General features: G+C 50.8%; 2 protein-coding genes across 4 annotated transcripts; both read right to left on the reverse strand.

The window, feature by feature from the left end:
- Window positions 1–359: 359 nt before the first annotated feature.
- On the reverse strand, window positions 360–11,901 carry LOC308609795 (forkhead-associated domain-containing protein 1-like). Of its 3 annotated transcripts, XM_081259099.1 has the most exons (4): window positions 11,643–11,901; window positions 11,058–11,312; window positions 1,263–1,745; window positions 360–844 (listed from the first exon to the last, which is right to left on the reverse strand). In XM_081259099.1, the coding sequence occupies exons 3-4, from the start codon at window positions 1,323–1,325 to the stop codon at window positions 428–430; spliced, it is 480 nt and encodes a 159-aa protein (XP_081115225.1). In that variant the 5' UTR covers window positions 1,326–1,745; window positions 11,058–11,312; window positions 11,643–11,901; the 3' UTR covers window positions 360–427. The 3 variants fall into 3 exon arrangements, with proteins under 3 accessions (XP_081115225.1, XP_081115224.1, XP_081115223.1); XM_081259098.1 differs by lacking the exons at window positions 11,058–11,312; window positions 11,643–11,901 and adding an exon at window positions 3,306–3,520; XM_081259097.1 differs by lacking the exons at window positions 11,058–11,312; window positions 11,643–11,901 and having other exon boundaries at window positions 1,263–2,289.
- On the reverse strand, window positions 9,509–20,284 carry LOC308609820 (BCL-6 corepressor-like; the record flags this gene model as incomplete). The annotated part of the gene is made up of 5 exons (XM_081259119.1): window positions 9,509–9,514; window positions 13,167–13,327; window positions 18,707–18,893; window positions 19,365–19,418; window positions 20,072–20,284. Coding segments are annotated over 5 exons (621 nt in total), but the record flags the coding sequence as incomplete, so codon positions are not given.
- Window positions 20,285–21,607: the final 1,323 nt, after the last annotated feature.

Here is a 21,607-nt window from a genome sequence, read left to right on the forward strand (position 1 = left end):
AGCGCCTTTTCTTCGGCCTCTTTGGAGATGTCGTCCTTCAGCTTTGCCACCTGTGACTGGTACATCTGAACCGACACTTTGCTCTGCCTGAGCACACGGGAGAGACAAAGTCTCTTTTCTCCTCAGCTTTCTCACTCACCACCAATGCTCCCGACCTGGGAGATCCTCAGAACACTTCCATATATGCCTGGCTTCGCGGTTTCCTTACAAGTGGGGGGAAGGCTGAAGATGTGGGGACTAGAGGGCAGAATAAATAGCCCATTGGCTGTGGACGTGCAGCATGAAGGGGGCAACGGTTATGCTACCAGCCCCTCCCAATTTCCCAGAGAGGGTGGGGGAACGGATACCACTGAAAATAGGATGGAATTATGAAAAGCACACACATGGTGAAACACCAGACACATTTATAAAAGGTGCACCTTATTCCTTAACAGTAGGGTACTTTAACTGCTGCTTTCTTGCCCAGAGACTTGGGTCCATCAGGCCCTGAGTCACCATCCCGCCTCCCCCCTCCACACCCAGGCCTCTGTCCTCTTGTCCTGGTCCCTACGGGTCTGCAGCTGCCCCGAGGTTTAGCCTGGAGAATGGAGGCCTGGGCCTTTTGCCAGGGACACGGGCCATACTTGAGCTGTTCAATGTCCTTCTCGTATCGTCTCAAAAGCTCTTCTTTTCTCTGCAGCTGGTTCTTGAGTAGGGTGATCTTATCAAACACCAGGTAGAGGTCTCTTTGTCGAAGCTGGTGGACTCTCTCCCTCTCTTTTGGGGAGAGGTGTTTCATGGACACGTGACCTGACATACCTTTGATGTTCATCATAGTCTCGAGGGTTTTGCTCATATCCAAGTACTACGAGAAAGCGTTTCACAGGTAAGAGGCCTGGCCCAAGACCGCTGGTGGCCACTTTGAGGAGGCAAACATCTAATTCTGTTTCATTCATTTTCTGCAGTTGCAGAGAAGAAACACATGCTTTGCAAATGAGTGCATTTGGGGCTTTTAGTATGACTTTCATTTTCCCCCGCATCCATTTACACTATGCCATTTTGAGAACTGGTGGGGGGCGGGGAATGACAACAGATATAAACATTCATTCTTACTACCCAGTCTTCCAAGGAATTGGGCTCTGCAATTTCCAGCCCATGCTGGGATAGGAGATGGGTCTCGTGAAGCTACTGTAACAACTAAACATGTATGTGAGGTTGATGTGTAAACTATCTGCAGGGCACGCAGGTTTGGACAGGAGGGGACTGATGCTGGGTATACCTACCAGCTTTTCATTAAGATCTAAAGCCTCAGCCACATCTGTTTTCCATAACTTCTCAGTGGCCATGATGGACCCTGGGCTGGAAAGGCCATTTTGAGGCTGAAATAAAAAAAAAGAAAAAAGTCTCTTGGCATTCCATTATGATTTTCTACATCCAGAAGAATAACCCGAACAATAATGGAAGAACTGGAAAGTTACTAAAGAATAATTTGAGAGAGTTAATTTTTTTAACATCTTTATTGGAGTATAATTGCTTTACAATGGTGTGTTAGTTTCTGCTGTATCAAAAAGTGAATCAGGGCTTCCCTGGTGGCGCAGTGGTTGAGAGTCCGCCTGCCGATGCAGGGGACACGGGTTCGTGCCCCGGTCCGGGAGGATCCCACATGCTGCGGAGCGGCTGGGCCCGTGAGCCATGGCTGCTGAGCCTGCGCGTCCAGAGCCTGTGCTCTGCAGCGGGAGAGGCCACAACAGTGAGAGGCCCGCATACTGCAAAAAAAAAAAAAAAAAAAGTGAATCAGCTATACGTATCCATATATCCCCATATCCCCTGCCTCTTGCGTCTCCCTCCCACCCTCCCTATCTCACCCCTCTAGGTAGACACACAGCAACGACCTGCTCTCCCTGTGCGATGCAGCTGCTTCCCACTAGCTATCTATTTTACCTTTGGTAGCGTGTGTGTGTATATATGTCCATGCCAAGAGAGTTGGTTTTAAATCCAGTCTGACTCTGTGAACTGCTTTCTTTATGACTGTGCTCCTACCCCTTCAGCGCACGACTGCCTTTGAAATGATGCATCACTTGTGCCGTTCTTTGGCCACCGTCTCGTCTGTCTTCCCTTTAGGCCAGTGGTTCTCAACCGGGGGTGACTCTGGCCACCCTACCCCCTCCAGGACATTTAGCAATGCCTGGACACATTTGTGGTTGTCATAATTGCTGCTGGCGTCTAGTGGGTGGAGGACAAGGATGCTGCTAAACACCCCACGATGCATAGGGCAGTCTCCCAAACAAAGAGTTACCTGGCTCAAAAAATCAGTACCGCTGATGTTGCGAAGACAAGCTCCAGAAAAATGGGCACCATGCGGCTTTTGCTCACTATCTCCCTCCTTGTGCCTAGCATGGCACCTGGCAACGAGTGGTGCATAGTGGGCATGTTTGTTGAATGAACGAATGAAGGTTAAGTGGAAAATAGCCTCCCTCCTTTTTATTAAAGGAATCTCTTTTCTGTGCAGCAGAAACCATACCCTCACAAAATTTGGCCCAACCTTCTCCTAGCTCTGGAACCTGGTGGGTGGGCATCACTTCAGACCCTTTCCAGAGACAATGCAGATAGTGTTTGCAGCTGCATCTCCCTAAGACCCCAACCAGCCAGCTGGCTGCTGGAAGCCCAACTGACTGCATGGAAAGGCCACCAGACTGAATAGGGGACCTGATCTGAACGACTACAAATAACCATAGTAAGCCTCCTTAAAAAATAAAGTGGCTTTTAATGCTTGCCATGAGCCTCTCTTAGCCCTAGCATTTGTTGGCACTACCTGAAAACCTCTGAGATTAAAAACAAAACAACTGGCGGCACCGCCCAAGTACCCAGGAGGAAGGCACGGGCCCTCCCTGCCTGAGGGATTAGAAGTCTAAAGTGGATGAACACTTAGTGACCATCTTGTTGGAGACCCTCTTCCTACGTGGTATCTGAGACTCAGTGGAAATGTAATTCTCTGTCCAAGGTCACACAAGGCAGCACCAGTGGAACCAGAAGTCTGGGCTCTGGACTTACCATATGTTTCTTCAGTCATTCATCACAGAATTATTGAACACCTACTAGACTAGATGCTGGAGATGTAATGCTATCCACTTATCTCAATACCACGTTTAAAAAACCTATCTTTTGGACCCGGAGGAAGATGGCGGAAGAGTAAGACGCGGAGATCACCTTCCTCCCCACGGATACACCAGAAATACAGCTACACGTGGAACAACTCCTACAGAACACCTACTGAATGCTGGCAGAAGACCCCAGACCTCCCAAAAGGCAAGAAACTCCCCACATACCTGGGTAGGGCAAAGCGGAGAGATTCCCGCACAGAGGATCGGTGCCGAGCGGCACTCACCAGCCCGAGAGGCTTGTCTGCTCGCCCGCCAGGGCAGGCGGCGCTGGAAGCTGAGGCTCGGGCTTCGGTCAGAGCGCAGAGAGAGGACTGGGGCTGGCGGCGAGAACTCAGCCTGAAGGGGGCTAATGTGCCACAGCTAGCCGGCAGGGAGTCCGGGAAAACTCTGGAGCTGCCGAAGAGGCAAGAGACTTTTTCTTCCCTCTTGGTTTCCTGGTGCGCGAGGAGAGGGGATTAAGAGCGCTGCTTAAAGGGGCTCCACAGACGGGCGCGAGTCACGACTGAAAGCGCGGAGCCCAGTGACGGGCGTGGGACGCTGGGGCTGCTGCTGCCGCCACCAAGAAGCCTGTGTGCGAGCGCAGGACACTGTCCACACCGCCCTTCCGGGAGCCTGTGCAGCCCGCCACTGCCGGGGTCCCGGGATCCAGAGACGGCTTCCCTAGGAGAACGCACGGCGCGCCTCGGGCTGGTGCAACGTCACGCCGAACTCTGCCGCTGCAGGCTCGCCCCGCACTCTGTGCCCCTCTCTCCCGCCCGGCCTGAGTGAGCCAGAGTCCCCAAAGAGGCTGCTCCTTTAACCCTGTCCTGTCTAAGCGAAGAACAGACGCCCTCCGGCGACCTACACGCAGAGGCGGGGCCAAATCCAAAGCTGAGACCCAGGAGCTGTGAGAACAAAGAAGAGAAAGGGAAACCTCTCCCAGCAGCCTCAGAAGCAGCGGATTAAAGCTCCACAATCAACTTGATGTACCCTGCATCTGTGGAATACATGAATAGACAACACATCATCGCAAATTGAGGAGCCAGGAGTCAGTGCTGTGCCTCTGAGGTGGGAGAGCCAACTTCAGGACACTGGTCCACAAGAGACCTCCCAGCTCCACATAATATCAAACGGCGAAAATCTTCCAGAGATCTCCATCTCAACACCAGCACCCAGCTTCACTCAACGACCAGCAAGCTACAGTGCTGGACACCCTATGCCAAACAGCTAGCAAGACAGGAACACAACGCCACCCATTAGCAGAGAGGTGGCCTAAAATCATAAAAAGTCCGCAGACACCCCAAAACACACCACCAGACGTGGACCTGCCCACCAGAAAGACAAGATCCAGCCTCATCCACCAGAACACAGGCACTAGTCCCCTCCACCAGGAAGCCTACACAACCCACTAAACCAACCTTAGCCACTGGGGACAGACACCAAAAACAACGGGAACTACGAACCTGCAGCCTGCAAAAAGGAGACCCCAAACACAGTAACATAAGCAAAATGAGAAGACAGAAAAACACACAGCAGGAGAAGGAGCAAGATAAAAACCCACCAGACCTAACAAATGAAAAGGTAATAGGCAGTCTACCTGAAAAAGAATTCAGAATAATGATGGTAAAGATGATCCAAGATTCTATTTCCCAGATCCAAAATCTTGGAAATAGAATAGACAAAATGCAAGAAACAGTTAACAAGGACCTAGAAGAACTAAAGATGAATCAAGCATCGATTAAAAACACAATACATGAAATAAAAAATACTCTAGATGGGATCAATAGCAGAATAACTGAGGCAGAAGAACGGATAAGTGAGGTGGAAGATAAAATAGTGGAAATAACTGCTGCAGAGCAAAATAAAGAAAAAAGAATGAAAAGAACAGAGGACAGTCTCAGAGACCTCTGGGACAACATTAAACGCACCAACATTCGAATTATAGGGGTTCCAGAAGAAGAAGAGAAAAAGAAAGGGACTGAGAAAATATTTGAAGAGATTATAGTTGAAAACTTCCCTAATATGGGAAAGGAAATAGTTAATCAAGTCCAGGAGGCACAGAGAGTCCCATACAGAATAAATCCAAGGAGAAATACGCCAAGACACATATTAATCAAACTGTCAAAAATTAAACACAAAGAAATCATATTAAAAGCAGCAAGGCAAAAACAACAAATAACACACAAGGGAATCCCCGTCAGGATAACAGCTGATCTCTCAGCAGAAACCCTACAAGCCAGAAGGGAGTGGCAGGACATAATTAAAGTGATGAAGGAGACAAACCTGCAACCAAGATTACTCTACCCAGCAAGGATCTCATTCAGATTTGATGGAGAAATTAAAACGTTTACAGACAAGCAAAAGCTGAGAGAGTTCACCACCACCAAACCAGCTTTACAACAAATGCTAAAGGAACTTCTCTAGGCAAGAAACACAACAGAAGGAAAAGACCTACAATAACGAACCCAAAACAATTAAGGAAATGGGAATAGGAACATACATATCGATAATTACCTTAAATGTAAATGGACTAAATGCTCCCACCAAAAGACATAGATTGGCTGAATGGATACAAAAACAAGACCCATATATATGCTGTCTACAAGAGACCCACTTCAGACCTAGAGACACATACAGACTGAAAGTAAGGGGATGGAAACAGATATTCCATGCAAATGGAAACCAAAAGAAAGCTGGAGTAGCAAGTCTCATATCAGACAAAATAGACTTTAAAATAAAGACTACTAGAAGAGACAAAGAAGGACACTACATAATGATCAAGGGATCGATCCAAGAAGAAGATATAACAATTGTAAATATTTATGCACCCAACATAGGAGCACCTCAATACATAAGGCAAATACTAACAGCCATAAAAGGAGAAATTGACAGTAACACAATCATAGTAGGGGACTTTAACACCCCACTTTCACAAATGGACAGATCATCCAAAATGAAAATAAATAAGGAAACACAAGCTTTAAATGATACATTAAACAAGATGGACTTAATTGATATTTATAGGACATTCCATCCAAAAACAACAGAATACACATTTTTCTCAAGTGCTCATGGAACATTCTCCAGGATAGATCATATCTTCGGTCACAAATCAAGCCTTGGTAAATTTAAGAAAATTGAAATTGTATCAAGTATCTTTTCTGACCACAATGCTATGAGACTAGATATCAATTACAGGAAAAGAGCTGTAAAAAATACAAACACATGGAGGCTAAACAATACACTACTTAATAACGAAGTGATAACCGAAGAAATCAAAGAGGAAATTAAAAAATACCTAGAAACAAATGACAATGGAGACACGATGACCCAAAACCTATGGGATGCAGCAAAAGCAGTTCTAAGAGGGAAGTTTATAGCAATACAATCCCACCTTAAGAAACAGGAAACATCTCGAATAAACAACCTAACCTTGCACCTAAAGGGTGCAAAAAAAAAAAAGGCAAAAAAACAAAACAAAACAAAAACAAACAAACAAACAAACAAAAAAACCCAAAAAAAAAAAAAGAGAGCTTAAATCAGCCAGAGAACATTCCCCAGCTTAGAGAAGCAGGGACACCCAGGTCAGCTACATCCTCGCGCCCCCTGTTAAGATCCCCAATCAGAACCTGGGCCTCAGATGCTCTTGTCTGTATGTTAAGAAGAGTTAAAGAGAAGCTCTCTCCCTCCATCCTCGAGGAATGACACAAAATGCCTCCAATAACCCCACCCTCTATTTTGCCTCACTCCACCCTCTCGGGGCAGAATCAGTCTAAAATTTTCATATTTACTCAAGTTAATGACAGGAACCTGATACACCACAGGCTGCAACCTCCACATTTCAAGAATCAAATAAAACGTTCACCGCCCCACCCCCCACCCCGGAGATGTTCTGTGTCAACACTGTGCATTAGCATCACTGTTACTAACCTTATTTTTTGTCTTGTTAAAATATTAATATGAACCACTCCCAGTAAGCAGAGCAGGAACTTATTCAATGTTTTATTACCTTAAGAAAGTTTTCAGACACATCGAAAGCATATGCCACCAGAAAACACGTTACACTGTTTATACTGGGTAAGTCGTGCCCAGCAGAGAGCCGTCAGGTTCTGAGAGCTGGGAGTAGGCAGAACATGCATGTGGCCCAACACATGGTCTGCAGGGTAAGGGGGGATGGGATGGGGTCAGAACAGGCCTCCTTGTGACATCTCTCAGGTAACTCATCTGTTAAACCTAAAACGGGGGTCATTCTAGCCGCCCATAAGTGCGAGATGGGTTCTGTAAAACCTTTTATGCCCTTTGGAGGATACGCCAATCAAAGGTGACCACTCACTTGGGAGCGAACTAGAATGTTCCATTTCCTTACCACGTGAACCCAATGGGGCATGCTGGTAAACCTGGCCATCGGTGCCCTGTTACTTCAGGTCACTGCAGCAGCTCCCTTCCAAAACAAGAGGAGGAAGAGAAAAGGCACGCCCACGAATGCGTTTCTCCGTTTACATCCCAACCTGCCAGAAAGCCCACAATCCTCTGGGCTCCCAGGCCACCTGCCCCGAGCCCTGGTATCCAGGATACCGCATGAAGCTGCTGCTCTTTTAGCAGGCCCTCACTAGCCAGACTTGAGTGGACGGCTGCAAGCTAATGAGTTGTGTGCCCCAGCCACGGAGAGGCCCTGTCACGTGGCTCTGGGATCAGGTCTGAACGCCACCAACTGCTGTGCACACATCAATTTACTCAACCCAGGGTTTATTTGCTGTGACAATCATGGCCTTCACCTGGAAACCTTCATCACTACTAGGGCAGATTCAAGGGTACCTAGAACTGAAAGGCCGTCCAAGCTGATGGGTAAGTCAACTCTCTTCTCCTGGAAGATGGCAGCAAAGGCAGCAGTAGCCCCACGGCCAGGTCAGACTTTTTGCCACGGGCTGTCCTAACTCAACCACGTTGATCCCACTGTTTACACAGTGCTTCTCATTCCCCAGATGAGGACGTCTTCTGTCACCCACAGGAACCCAGGAGCTACCAGGAAAGGAAGGTAGTACTATCCTCATTCAACACTTGGAAACTGAGGCCCAGAGATATTAAACCCCAAGTTCAATTAACATGAAGTACTAGACCTAAAACTCAGGTCTTTGGTACCTGGTTAGCTGGGAAGATTCAAAAGGCCCAAAAGGGCCCCAGTTAGAGGGATGCAATCCAGCTGTGACGAGCATCCCACAGGCCTTCTCTGTTGGGGGTCAAGTGGGCTAACTACACTCTCCTAGCTAGGAGGGTGATGGCCTCTAAATGGATGGCAACCGTCGCCACCAGCACTTTCTCTAACTGAAAGGTGAAGAGGCGGGGCGAGTCTGTCGATGCAACACATTCCTTGGTTTATTTTCTCCGCTAGAAATAAACGGGAGTGTCTGAAGGGCAGCCCAGCCATTCCCAAGCAAAGTCAAACTGCTTTTGTCGGACAGCTCTCTGTTCAGCGGCTATAAACCGAATGCCATTACCCGCAAAATGTAACCATAAAGGCCATAAGCCCGACGTTGTGAGTTAATTAAATGCCTCATTAACTTTTTTAAAAACATGACTTATTCAATTCATAGAAAATTTAACTATCACCGCTAAAGGCACAAGCATGTGGTTGCACACTGGCGTTTTAGCCTAAGAAATAGAAGCCTTTTTCCCAGGAGGGAAAGGTTTGAGGTCTTTGGCCACGCAAGTGATCTATTTAACGCGGATCTGAAGCCAGAGTGTGTTTCTAAACTTCCAGAACCAGATTATCATGACATAAAGCTCAGACAGCCTTTATACTGCACATGGTATCTTTGGCTAAGCAGAAGAAAATAACCAAGAATGCTGAAGACAAAACTTCAGGAAAACCCTCCCAAACCACACCCTTATCTGCTTAAGCAAACTGTCCTTCAATTTGAAAAGGTTGAAGCTGCCACATCTCCCAACTGGGCCTTCATCCCAACATTTAAAATTCTGCCCAGAGAAATCCCAGAAAGTTGGATTCAAAGTTGAAAGCGTTCGTCTACTTGTCACAATGTTCAGCATCAACACTGGTGATCTGTGGAATCTACATATTGAAATTTACATTTGAAGAAAAAAACAAATCCGACCGTAAACATTCCCAAGGCTTCCTGTGCAATCAAAGGCCAGGTAGCCTAAAAAAGGATGGATCAAGTGCCCCTTGGTCCAGGCCTCAGAGCCACCAAACCAAAATGGAAACTGTCTTAGAGGACCAACGAGGGTCTTTTGACGTCTCTGGTCCCAAAGGGAGACTGCTGGAAATGATGCCAAGTTCACAGGTGGGGCTCGGAGCCCCGCCCTCCACGGCGGGTGCAGCAGCACCCCGCCCCCCCATCTCCAGCATTTGCTGGAAGCGGGAGTCTACTTTCTCAACCCTAACCCAAAAGTTGGGGTTGGGAGTCTCCCCCCCAACTCCAGCGTTTGCTGGAAGCAAGGAGACTATTTTCTCAACCACGGGGGTCTCTAGCTCAACACTATGTGCAACATCTGCTCTGTCCTCCTAGGCGCCCGCTCTCAGCTCTTGGGAAACCAACTGGGTGCTCCTTGGACTTCACCTGCAAGTAACTGCGCTAACTACCAGAAAGTGCTCTCTAGCTAATGGAGAGGTCTCCAAGAGACGTGTAGATATAAACAACAGCACATTCAACCCACAACAACAACAAAAAACACCCCCAAACTAAGCATAGCCCTAGTGCTTCCAACTTCCCACCCACAGTCATGCCTTAGGGCCAAGGCAGGCACACTTCCAAGGGCTCACGGCACTATGGACCGGGGTGGGGGGACACGACGGGAGACGGGGGACAGGGGCACAGAGCTGGCTGAGGGTGTGGGCGCCAGGGCTCCGGGCCAGCCTGGGTCCTGCCACCCCAGTGCTCAGCCACACCTCCACGCTCGCCTGCTGAACCGCGTTTTACTGTCACCATTCAACTCCCAGAGGGCTGATGCCAGCACAGAAAAATGCCTTTGCCCTGTGGGCTATTACATCACAATTGCTACTGACAAGTATGGTGGGGGAACTGCACAGGGCAGAGAGAGTCATCTGTCTTACAGAGGTTTTGAACTGTCAAAAGGGCAATTCCAGTGTGAGCCAGTCTTGCTGAGGAGCGTGGTGGGCTGTGGAGCACTGCTGGATTGCTACCTGTACGGGTATCAGCTAACCCCTCTGAGGCTCAGTTTCCTCATCCGAGAGTGGCTAGTACGCGTTACTACCAAGTGAAGATGTTAACAGGGTGAAAGGAGTTACTACAGATCACACGGGCTTAGGCAGATATCAGCTATCTTTCTATGTTGCTCTAGCAATAGAGGCCATCACTGTCATCAGCCGTGCTGGGTTGGGATACAGCAGTGTGGACAGGGAGTTTTGTGCAAGGTTCAACCCCTGCTCCCCGCCCATCAGCCCTCGGCTCCCGTGCCCTCTCAGAAAGAGACTGCTCAGGTCTGCCCCACTCCCATCCCTACTCTGCACAGACACTACCCACCCGCTACCCCACAGGGGCATCACTCTGCCCCAAACAGCACAAGTTAGTAGAGCTAATAACTACTCTCCTACTCTCTTTCTTGCTATTCAGATTCCAAAAGGGCTCATTAAAATTCCCCTGGTCGCCAAGCCCTGGGTTAGGTCAGATTTTATATCAGAGATAAGTGAGCCAGACTGGCCGAAGCAGCCTACCTGCCTGAACGGGAACGGAACATCAGAGAGGCCTGCCTTTCTTTTCACACCACGACTGAACAAGCCACCAAAGAGCCTGCAGTGTGAGCGGGAGCCAACGCAAACACCCTGCTGGAACACCCAGCCCAGCCCGCCACGTGGAGGGGGCTGGGCTCTGAGACACGCCCCCCATCCACAGCCAGTGTGTCCCCCACCCAAGGAGCAGAAGCCAGCGGATCCTGATCCAGGGCACCCACAAGGATGCTCACCTCGTAGCCAAGCCGGGAGGCCTGCTGTAGGAGGGTCTCGCCCGCGTTCTTATTGACAATAAGTCTCCGCGCTTCCGGTGGCATCGGGCGGGACTGGGTGGTCTCTGGAGGGGAGCTTGAGCATGTCAGCTGCGAGGCCTGGGAAGCTGGTAACAATTGCTGCAAACAGTCCAAGGGCTTCTGGTCCTGCTTGGCCGGCGAAAGATCATAGTCGGAACTGGGCTCAGGCCGCTTTCAAAATCTACGGACGGTCACCTATCACGAAACCAGGCAGCGCACACATTTCAGGCTGTCCTTCCACCACCCGCCTGGTTCGCCTCCTCCCTGAGTTACAAACCTGAGTGGAGGAAAGCACTTTTCCTCCTCTCTGTCTGGGGGAGGCGGGGCGCGAGGAAGGGGTTGCATTTTTACTCGCTGGAAACTTCACCGCCACCCAGGAGACACGTCCCCTAGGAAGGGGCAGGGACGTTTTGGGGGGAGGGGTTCAGGAAAAGGAAAGCTTTGTCCCCAGAAGCAGAGAAGTAGGCAGGCGGGATGTGCCTGCATGGGCCCGGGGGGCGGGGGAGAACCAGGGCCAAGAGGTACCTTGCCATCCGCATTGTCCACCTAGGAGTCCCCTGGCAGCGGCAAGCCCCGCCTGGGCTCCTGAGGGATCAAAGGCTTGGTTTTGCACGGTTGCTTCGCGGATGGTTTCTCGCTGTTGTCGGTGTATTTCTGCGGCAGGGGCGAAGGCTGCCGATCCATTTCTTCGTCCATGCACAGCACATCTGTCAGGGGGAGAAGCAGCGGGCGTTACACAGTTGTAGCCGGTGAGGAGAGAAAAGCCCATTGTTAGCACTGATCGTTGGAGCAGCTTCAGTTTTTAAAGATATACCAATTATGTTTTCAAAGCACTAATATTTTAATTATCCCACATTCAACCGGCAAATAGGCTAACCCACGAAACGCCAAATGGCAAGTCGCTTCAAAGGGCCGCAAGAGAGGGCAAAAGCCAGCCCTTCGTGCGCTCCCGTCCCCACCCGTGGGGGGCCTGGGTGCTCGGGACAGGGCGACTGCGGACAGCCTGAGGCTGGAATGAGGGCACTGACAAGCGCCCGGGGTCACCCAAGACTTCCCTTCCTGCCCAGCCGGGCTGGGTGATGAGGAGCAGCCCAGGAAGTCAAGCTCCCACCTCACTGTCCATTCCATAAGGAAGTGTGCAGGCTGAAAGGACCTCAGGAAGAAAACTCCCCGCTCGCCACACGCTACTCTTGTCAACTTGGATGGCGCTCAGGTCCCCTCCAGGGCCGTTTCCCACAGAGGGCGGGTGATCCAACCTCCAGGAGCGCCCCCCGCCCCGTGCGTACCTTGTTCATTGTCACTGCATTTAAGGGACTCCTCCAACCAGCTGCTGTTGCTTTTGGCCTCTGCCCTTTTCCTGCCAGGTTTCTCTTCGGAGATGCTATTGCCCTGGGGGGTGACCGCAGGCTGAACCGCCTGGGTCACTTCCTTCCTGCCCTGCCGGCCAGGTTTGCTCTCTGCTCCCGACGTTCTCTAAGGTGCAGCAAGCGGCGCTGCTTTCTGGGATGGAGCCCTGTTAATTCAATGCACACCTCAGGTTGGTCAGCTCACTATAATGTGGCTCTTGTAAGTGGTTAGAGGAACTGTTTGTCATTTCCCTCTCAGGCCAGTCAGCTAATGGACAAATAACTACAAATTAAAGAAGAAGCCCCCCAGGGCGGGGGGGTGGGCCGAACAAACTGTCTTACACATCACTAACAGGGGTGGGGGAGGGGAGGGGTGTGGTCACTGTGTTGGCTGGAACTTGTCACCAAGTCTCGGGAGGGGGCCTATTTGCCTTTGGCCACCTTTGGGCTCCAGCCCCGGCAACTGGCTTTGGGGGGGTGGGGGGTGGGATGGGGGTGGGGGGTGGGGAGGTGTGAGTGGCTCCCCCCAGGGATCCAGGGTGGGACTGGAACTTTCCACTGCTCCGCTCCAGGACTTCCGTAGGGTGCCCTGCGGGCCCGAAGCCAAACCGAGCTCACCTTTGGAGACCCGTCTCCGCTTGGCTTTCAGCAGAGAGTCCTCCGGGAGCACAGTGGTCTCAGTGTGGTTCCTATTGCCAGACACCTTGCGCTTTCTGTTCAGCCGGAGGGTGGGGCTGCGTGACGCGTCCGGGGCCGCCTGGTCGGCGGGGGACTCTCTGGGGGGCTCCGTGTCCATGTCCTCAGGAAGATCACTGTCTTCTGGGGCTTCGAAGGGGTCAGGTTTGCTTCCATCATAACGCTCCCCTAGGGGAGGGGAGACAACCCGGAAAGGAGGGAACAAAGGTCACCAGGAGCAGGCAGGACCCCCACGCCCAAGGCAATCTGCTACCAACAGACCACCCCCCTTTGGAGACCAGGGGCCTCACACGCCGCAAGCACAAAACCCTCAGAAAGACGTCCCAAAGGAAGGACAGCTGAACACAACCAGCAAAGAAAGCAGAAAATGAGGCGCGTAGCCCACTCACAATCCATCCTTCAAGGGTCAAGGTGAGGCATCTACACCATCCGTCTATAGGCATGTGAGATCACTCCCTAACTGCTTAACTCTCCAAGGTGGCTTACTTTTAAAGGGGGGGTGAGTGACCTCACAGTAAGATCCAACCAATCAGAGCGGAGCTACAAATGACTATGGAAACAGCTGCTAGTCAACAAAAAAGGCTGATGTCATCAACAGACCAAATAGCCCCCAACTGCCATTTACACAGACATAGCACCAATGTTCACTTGGGTCAGCAGGGGCGAGGGTGAAGAAAAAGGGTAGGGAAAGAATGGTGGGAGGCTGGGAAGCTGGGGAGACCAAGGCAAGAGGAGCCTGGCAAAGGGAAAGGAAAGGCTTCCTGGTGCACACACAAGGGTCAAGGGCAATTTCAAAGAACTCAACCAGATTGCTACAAGTCCGTCTGTCCTCTTTCCACACCCGTGGGGGGAAAAGCATTTCACTGCCATCGAGGGGCTGCTCCTATTTCCTGTCTAGGAAGAAGGCCCTCAGTGACACCAGTCACCCACCTGGCACGTCTCCACGCCTTCCTTCCCAGGCAACAAGCATCTAAGGACATTTCAAAGACAAGACTCCAACCCCCTTCATGGGGGTGGGGGGTGGGGGGGTGGCGGGCAGGGCTGAACTGCTCACACCCCAGCTCCGCCTGTGTTGCTCCTGCCCCCCTGCTCAATCTAGCATCCACTTGGGGCTTTTCCTCCAATCACCCCAGCCTAACATCACTCCTCACTTTTGCTCTAGCCAAAGAAACAGTTCAACTGCTTTGCTAGTCACATTGTTTCTAACACACAAATAATTCCATAATGATCACTGTGCTGTTAAAGAGTTCCCCGTAGATGACCCTGTGTCCATCACCGGCCGGGGGTGGGGGTGGGTGTATGAGTTTGGTATTTCATTAACACCTGAGCTAAGCTCCCACAGCCCGTTTTTCTAGATGAAATCATGGACACACCCCTCACATGCTGCTCGCATTCCTCCTCCTCTCCCTAGACCACTTCAAGTATCACTCCCACTTCTGCCCAGCCGGCTGGTCCCCTGATCAGCCTCTCTTGGGGGGCATTCCCAGCATTTAATGGCAGCCAGTTGTGGGGATGAACCTAACCCTGGCCTGGGCTAGCCTGACCTGTGTTCTCAATGGTGGAACACACTTAGCTTTTCTCCAAGGGTATCCCAAGGTGGGAGAGATCCCCATCTACTCTTGCCAGAATGGTGGAATCACCCCAACCGCGAGGGTCTCCTGTCATGGCAGCAGGAGAAACCCCAAACTCCTGGCCTGTGCTTACAGGTGATGCAGCCCAGGCTACCACAGGCCCGGTGAAGACGGCGTGCTGCAACTCTCACTCCGGCTGCTCTGTGACCCTCTTAAACACTTGCGCAGGAATGAGGCCACTTTACAACTCGGCCCCCTTCACTTGTAAAGTGCGAATGTTATTGCTAGCCTCCCTCCAGGGTGGGCTTCATAATCACGGGCCGGGCTCAGCACAGAGAAAGGCTGGAAAAATCCCTTTAACCAAAAGATGCCAAGACTTTCAGACCAGCCTGAATCTCAGGCCTGAAACGTAGGAAATTTTAAGAGGTGAGCCCTGCTGGTTACACCATTGGACTTCTCTGGTCCAATCAGCCTTCCCTAAAAGCTCCGTGGGAGGGGATCCATGGAGGAATGGAAGGGCTACCTTAAGAACCCCCATGTCCAATTTGAAAGTTTCTTTTTCCAAACTAGGTCCATCCACCCATCCCCCAACCCCGGAGCCTTTTAGGGCAAAGACCTCAATTCCCCTCAGCTAAGGCCCACCAAGACCTTACGCTAGTGTGACCTTACCCAGGCCAGTAATAACCCTGAAGGACACCCACCCCGACTGCCCAAGATGCCCATGGCCACCAGCTATGGGGTAGAGGCTCCGTGTCACTTGGAGCTTCTCAAAGACTGTTCTAACCACGACCCACAGGAGGATGACCCTTGAGGGCAAAGGAGTTGGGGAGATAAATAGATACACGGGGATCCTAACCATCAGGCTTTGCCATCATTGCTACTTTTGGCCCTTCTAAAAGTGGGAAGCCATGTGCCCTTGGTCACCCAGTCTAAGCAAGATGTGAACGTGGTCCCTGCAGCATGGTCCTATGACTCACAGCACATATATCCCAAATTCATTATGGTTGTACCATAGCATCACCTCACAGAAGCATCACCACAGCAACATTTACAAGTCACTGTGGCAGCAAAGCACCCTCACCACTGTTGAGCCATGCCCAGTGAGGCCTAAACAAGGTGAGAGGGTTCTGAGTCGCTGCAAGGCTCCCCAGGATTAAAATCCCCTTCTCTGTAGCTTAACTATAATAGCACCTCCAGTCAGGGCTAACCTTGTTCAAAGTTAAACCCGCTACACAAGGAGTGCAGGGGATCTCTGTTCCAAAGTAGTTTACAAACATGCAGGTGCTCAGCTGGAAGAGAAGTTCCCTGAGCAAAGAAGTTTCATGAAGCCCCTCAACTGAGGCTTCCTCCAGCTCCTGGCCAGGCACTGCCACTGAGCAGGTCCTAGGCCTGTCCCAGCCAAGTGGCTGGCAAGGGAGATGGTTACTCCAAGTTTGAGAAGGAAGGGACCAATGCCTCCTTGCCCCGCCCCATCTTCAAATGCCACTGAGCGTTCCTAGTGATGAACTTCCAAGTCTGAGGAACCTCCAAACTCATTTGGTGAACTTCCAAAATAAAAATTTCACTCAGCCACCCATGTGATCATAAAGAATAAATGAGTATCTCAGCCACTGTGTTTTCAAGTTAATTTCTTTTTTAAACAAGCCCCTAGCAACAAGATGCACCCGCACCAGGACAACCAGGGCCGTGCAAACAGCACCCACCACCTTAGAAGCTCCTGGGCCCTCCATGAGTAGGGGCTGCCTCAGAAGGGGGAAGGCATCTTGAAGGCATCCTGGACCCTCTCTGTGACCCCTGCCCGCCCCAAATCCCCGCCCCAGCTCCCATGTGCTCACAGCTCGGCTCTCGGCCACACCGACACCCATGAGAAGGACCTGAGCCCATATCAGCTCAAGACATGATGGCCCAAGAACAAGAAGGCCCATTCATATCCAGCTGAATGGAATGAACACCTGCTGGGCCTTGGACGTGGAGGCCGCAGTAAGAACAGTGGCCCCTTCAGGTGACCTTTCTTGACCAGCTATTTACAAACCCCACGTCTCTACAAGACAGAGGGTGGGTGGGGAACCCACCTTCGTTGCCCCAACCTTTCAAACGGAGCCCCTCACCTTCCCCAACCCTTCTCCTGACCTCCCATGGTGGCCATTCATGGCTCACTGGGCCACGTCCCGGGTGCTCCAGGAAGAGACCCGTCGGTCGGTCTGAGATTGGAGGCAGGCGGTGGGGGGAGGGGGCTTTCGGAATCATCTGGGGCTCAGGCCCTGCTCCCCATCAGCCACACCGAGTTCTCGTCTCCACGCTCAGCAGGAAAGACTGGGAAGGATGCACACAAACGTCTCTGGGAAGAAGGGCGGGTGAGGCCACTGAGACGTGAAGGGCAGCGGCCACCCTGGGTTTGGCCACGTTGCTGGAGAAAAGGGCAAAAAGACTCGAGGCCGGTTACCTGCCCGCTCCCTTCCTCCAGCCTACCTCACCGTCCACCCACAACAGGCAGATCCCCTCCTCAGAAAAGTGCATCCCCGTGAACTTGGCCGTGCCCACTTTTATCACATCTCTCTGAGAAACTTCCCCAGGAGCTGAGTTATGAGGCCACTCAGAGGGTAAGGGTTGCGTGTCAGCTGTGAGCACAGGCAAGGAGGCAGGCCTTCTTGCTGCTTCACTCCAGGGTGGCCTGGACCCTCCGTTTTTCATTCCAATCCCGAGGGGGAGGAGCTCGGAATCGTCTACTCCAGGCACATCAAGAGCCCCATCCCTCGGGTAAGGCCGCCACTGACTAGCCCCAGAAATCCCCTTCTACGGGAGCCACGTGGGACACACCGGTCCCGCTGTGGCTTACCCAGAACCCTGGCCACAGGCCTTTCTCTGACCCCAAACATAAGCTGGGGGAGGGCAGTGCTCCAAGCAGCACAGAGAAGCACACGCTGCTGCTGACCACAATTCTCCCGAACTGCATCAGGCACCCACGACCTAAGCGTGCGGGCGAACGCCGACCCTACGACCGGGTCCAAGGGCCTGGGCCTCCCAAACGTGCCCACCACCCCCGACTGTCCCGTCTCAGGAGGATTGCACGCCCACCCTGTCCTCGACGTTCACCGAGGTGCCCTCTCTCACCATCACCGGTGAGGTTTCTGGGGTCCGGAGCAGGCTGCAGGCCACAAGCACGCACACTGAAGAAAGCGGGAGAAAGACCTCCACTTGCTGCCAACGCATCTCATTCGCCCAGGAAGTCTCGAGGGCCAAGCCCGAAGTCAACCCCAGTGGGGGAGCAGCTGATGGGACCGCAGAGTGTGACTCGAGGCCAACACGAGCTTTCTCTCCAGTTCGGCCTCCAGAACAGAACACACCCGTCTGGTGGGAAGAACGGCCTCGTTGATCCCACGGCCTGGGAGCGTGGTGTCAGCTCCTCCTGACTGCAAACGAGCCTCCACAGAACACAATGATGCTCAACTCTCTGGGGCCTTCATCAGCCCTCATCGCACTTGAACGAAACCTCTGCCTCTGGAGGGAGAATCCGAGTACTCTCCACTCCCTCCCACAGGAGACTGTCACTCTGGAGGGTCTGGCTCTGGCTGCAAGTGTCATTCAACTGCTACCAAAAACCCGTGTCCGTACCTGCTACAAAACAGAACACATACCTGCTACGCCGGAGGTCCTGCACTGCCATTCCTCTGCTCTACTGTATCAGACTATTACTAACTACAGGACTAGCATTGCTCCGGAAAAAGGAGACGCGTGCCAGGAAACAGCATTTCATAGGGGCTTCACTCCTGGATGCCGCAACGCTCCAAAGGACAACCAGCCTTGCAATCCACAGCTGGGAAGGGTGGCCAGAGCAGCCCGTTCTCCGAACAGCCAGCACCCAGACGCTGGGCCGTCGGAAGCGTACTGCTTCCTCTCACCTCCCTCGGCACTGGGAGCGGAACCGCCCCGTTCCCACCGACGTGGTACCACACGCGAGCCGCCTGGGTTCACTTACATCTCTCACTGTCGTTCTGGTCGGCAATGGCCTCCTCCGGGGCGACCGACTTTGGCTTTTTGTGCTGACTTCCTTTCAGCCTTTCCCAGTCAGCGGGGCTGAATTTGCGCACCTCGGAGTCTTTGGTCGTGGGGTGGCCACCTTCTCGCTCTTTCATCTCCAACTTTGAGAAGCGCATCACTGCACGCTACAAAGAGAACGGAGATGGAAAAAAGACACACCTTACCACCAAAGCTATTTCACTGCCCTTACCTTAAAGGAAAGTATCTTCAAAGAAAAGTTTGCCCAAAACCAACCACAATTTATGATACAACTGAGATATTTTAAAATTAAACGATAAAAACGTAAGAGTGTCTATGTGTAACCAGTCACACACTCTTTCTTCGTAAAGCCATATGTATGTAGAGATATATGTGGTGTGTATGTAAAGCCATACATACACTGTGGCATACAGACAGACATTCTCTTTCGAAGGTAAATAAAACAAAACAAAAACACAACGCAAAGAAAGCGAAACAAAAACACAACAGAAAAGAAAACAAATGCACAGTGAATAAAGATGACCATGGCCCACAAACTTCCCTTTGTATATTTGGAAATGAAATTTAACTCAAAAGGTTTATGGAAGATTCTAGTAATAAAAATTTGAAGAACTGACCTCACAGTAAGCAGCGGGTAGACATAAAATACTGTCCTCTTGTAATCCTTCCATCTATGTAATTAAAATGGGCACTCAATGGATCATTTAGATAACTTCAGCCATTTTTATAAGCATAAACCAATTTTTTTCTTAACATTGCAAAACAATTTGTCTTTGTGTTTTAATTAAAAGTAAAATATCTTAAGGAAATTCCTATACAACATCTATCATTCACTAGCAAGTTAAATACATACTCTATCCCTTTAAGCAAGGTTTGTGTTTTTGTTTTGTTTGTTTGTTTGTTTTTTGGGTGGAAAAAAAAATTGCACGAATCTCACAGACATGCGGCCGCTACACACCTCCACCAAGTATCACGTAAGGCATTCTAAGCAGCGCTTTTAGGTATATTTGTTAACGTACAGTAACGGCAGAGAAATCAAAGCGATTGATAGGTAAATGTCATGCAGTCTTCTAGACATCCTTCGCAATAATTAAAACTTCCGTTATCAGCATTCGAGTGGAGTTCGCTTAAAATCTACAGAATAACTTCAAGTATCCACTTACGTCCCCTTACTGGACACATTTCAAACATTTCAATTACCCTAAGCTTCATTAACCAAATCAGCCCTGTCCTGCCCTATCATACCCCCGGCCCCCTCCTCTTCACACATTAAAAAAACCTGACAACTGGTCAGGCTCCTGAAATTCAGGTTGGGGGGGCTCACCTGCAATGCCCGCTGCTCCCGGCCGAGCTGACTGGAGTCTCCGTACAGTCCGGTAGCGACACACTTGAACCGGTCACCCACGTAACCAGCGGAGTTGGCGATTCTCTTTGCCAGCTTAGATGGCTTCGGGTTCAGAACTTTGCCATCGGTTGATCCTGCCTCGTCAGCTCCGTCTTTCGTGTAGGTGGGCGTGACGTCCACACTCGGTGGGGACTGCCCACGCAAAACGGTTTGGGATCCTCTTGGGTTTTCCCGAAAGTGACCGCAGAGCCGTCGCTCCCCAGGGTCGGCTCCAGGAATGGAGTCGAGACCGGCGTCGCCAGGTTCTCCTTGTTGGTTACCACTGGAACATTCTCCTTGCTGAAGCCGGAAACTGGCTGGCCCGGAGCCTGTTTGAAAGTATAGGCTTCGTGGAAGTCACTGATGCGCCCCAACTCCTCTCTCAGGGCAATGAAATCCCGGTGTGGCTGTAGGGCCACATTTTACTTTTTTATTTTTAATATATGTTCACATGTTTCCATAAAGGATCCAAGGTGGCCCATAACGTAAGGACACACAATATTAGCTTTAAAAAAACATGAAAAAAAAAAAAAGGGAAATCATGATCCTGGAAATGGGTTGCATCCTTTTAAGGGGTGAGAATAACAGAATGAGTGAGCCAAAGATTTGGGAAAGGATCTCACATTTCCAAATGTCCAAATCTTAAAATTGCACCAAGTGGGAATGTAGCTGTGGCAATATTAACCTGAGAGAGCTCTATGATCGTTTTCTTTACTCATCACTTGGTTGCAAGGTTATAAATGACAGGGTAAGTGAAGGAGGGCAAGTAGACAGATAAGAGTCATTTCCTGATTCTCAAAAGAAGGGGCATCACCTAGGGAAGGGGACTCCAAAACCCTACAGGAATCGTCTGGATATACTAAAGTTTCTAGGTGGCAAAAGTATCTCATTTGACCCTAGGAGCCAAATGGAACTTAGAAAAGTAGTGAAAAGCTACTCAACTGAATGCAAGTCATATGACTAGGAGCATGTCAGTGAAAAGTTCAAGGGAAGATGCTGTGGAAGAGCAGTTCACCTTGTGGTTGAGCATCCTCAGAGCGTGCAATGCGAGGTGCAGTACCTGCTCTGTCTCACAGGGACCCTCCAACCTCTAAACGCATCTCTTCTGGGAAACTGAATTCAAAGAGTCAATTTAAAAAAAAGAGAGGGCTTCCCTGGTGGCGCAGTGGTTGAGAGTCCGCCTGCCGATGCAAGGGACACGGGTTCGTGCCCCGGTCCGGGAAGATCCCACATGCTGCGGAGCGGCTGGGCCTGTGAACCATGGCCACCGAGCCTGCGCGTCCGGAGCCTGTGCTCCGCAATGGGAGAGGCCACAACAGTGAGCGGCCCGCGTACCACAAAAAATTAATTAATTAATTAATTTTAAAAAGATAAAAGTCTCTAGTAGAGAAATTTTATCAGAGCCTAGTATTAAGAGCTGTAGAGCCACAAGTTTCCCACGATACAGCCTTAGCAGAGGCTGTTAAGGCAGTGACA

Source organism: Mesoplodon bidens, assembly GCF_964165515.1.
Source record: "Mesoplodon bidens genome assembly, contig: HAP1_SCAFFOLD_103, whole genome shotgun sequence".
In the NCBI taxonomy this organism is placed as follows: Eukaryota; Metazoa; Chordata; class Mammalia; order Artiodactyla; family Ziphiidae; genus Mesoplodon; species Mesoplodon bidens.

What these genes read in the sequence shown, in the direction of transcription:
- LOC308609795 (XM_081259099.1), bottom strand. Translation starts at nt 1,325, where the DNA reads ATGGCCACTGAGAAGTTATGGAAAACAGATGTGGCTGAGGCTTTAGAT. An exon ending in TAGATCTTAATGAAAAGCTG is followed by an intron (nt 845 to 1,262) that starts GTAGGTATACCC and finishes GCTTTCTCGTAG; the next exon opens with TACTTGGATATGAGCAAAAC.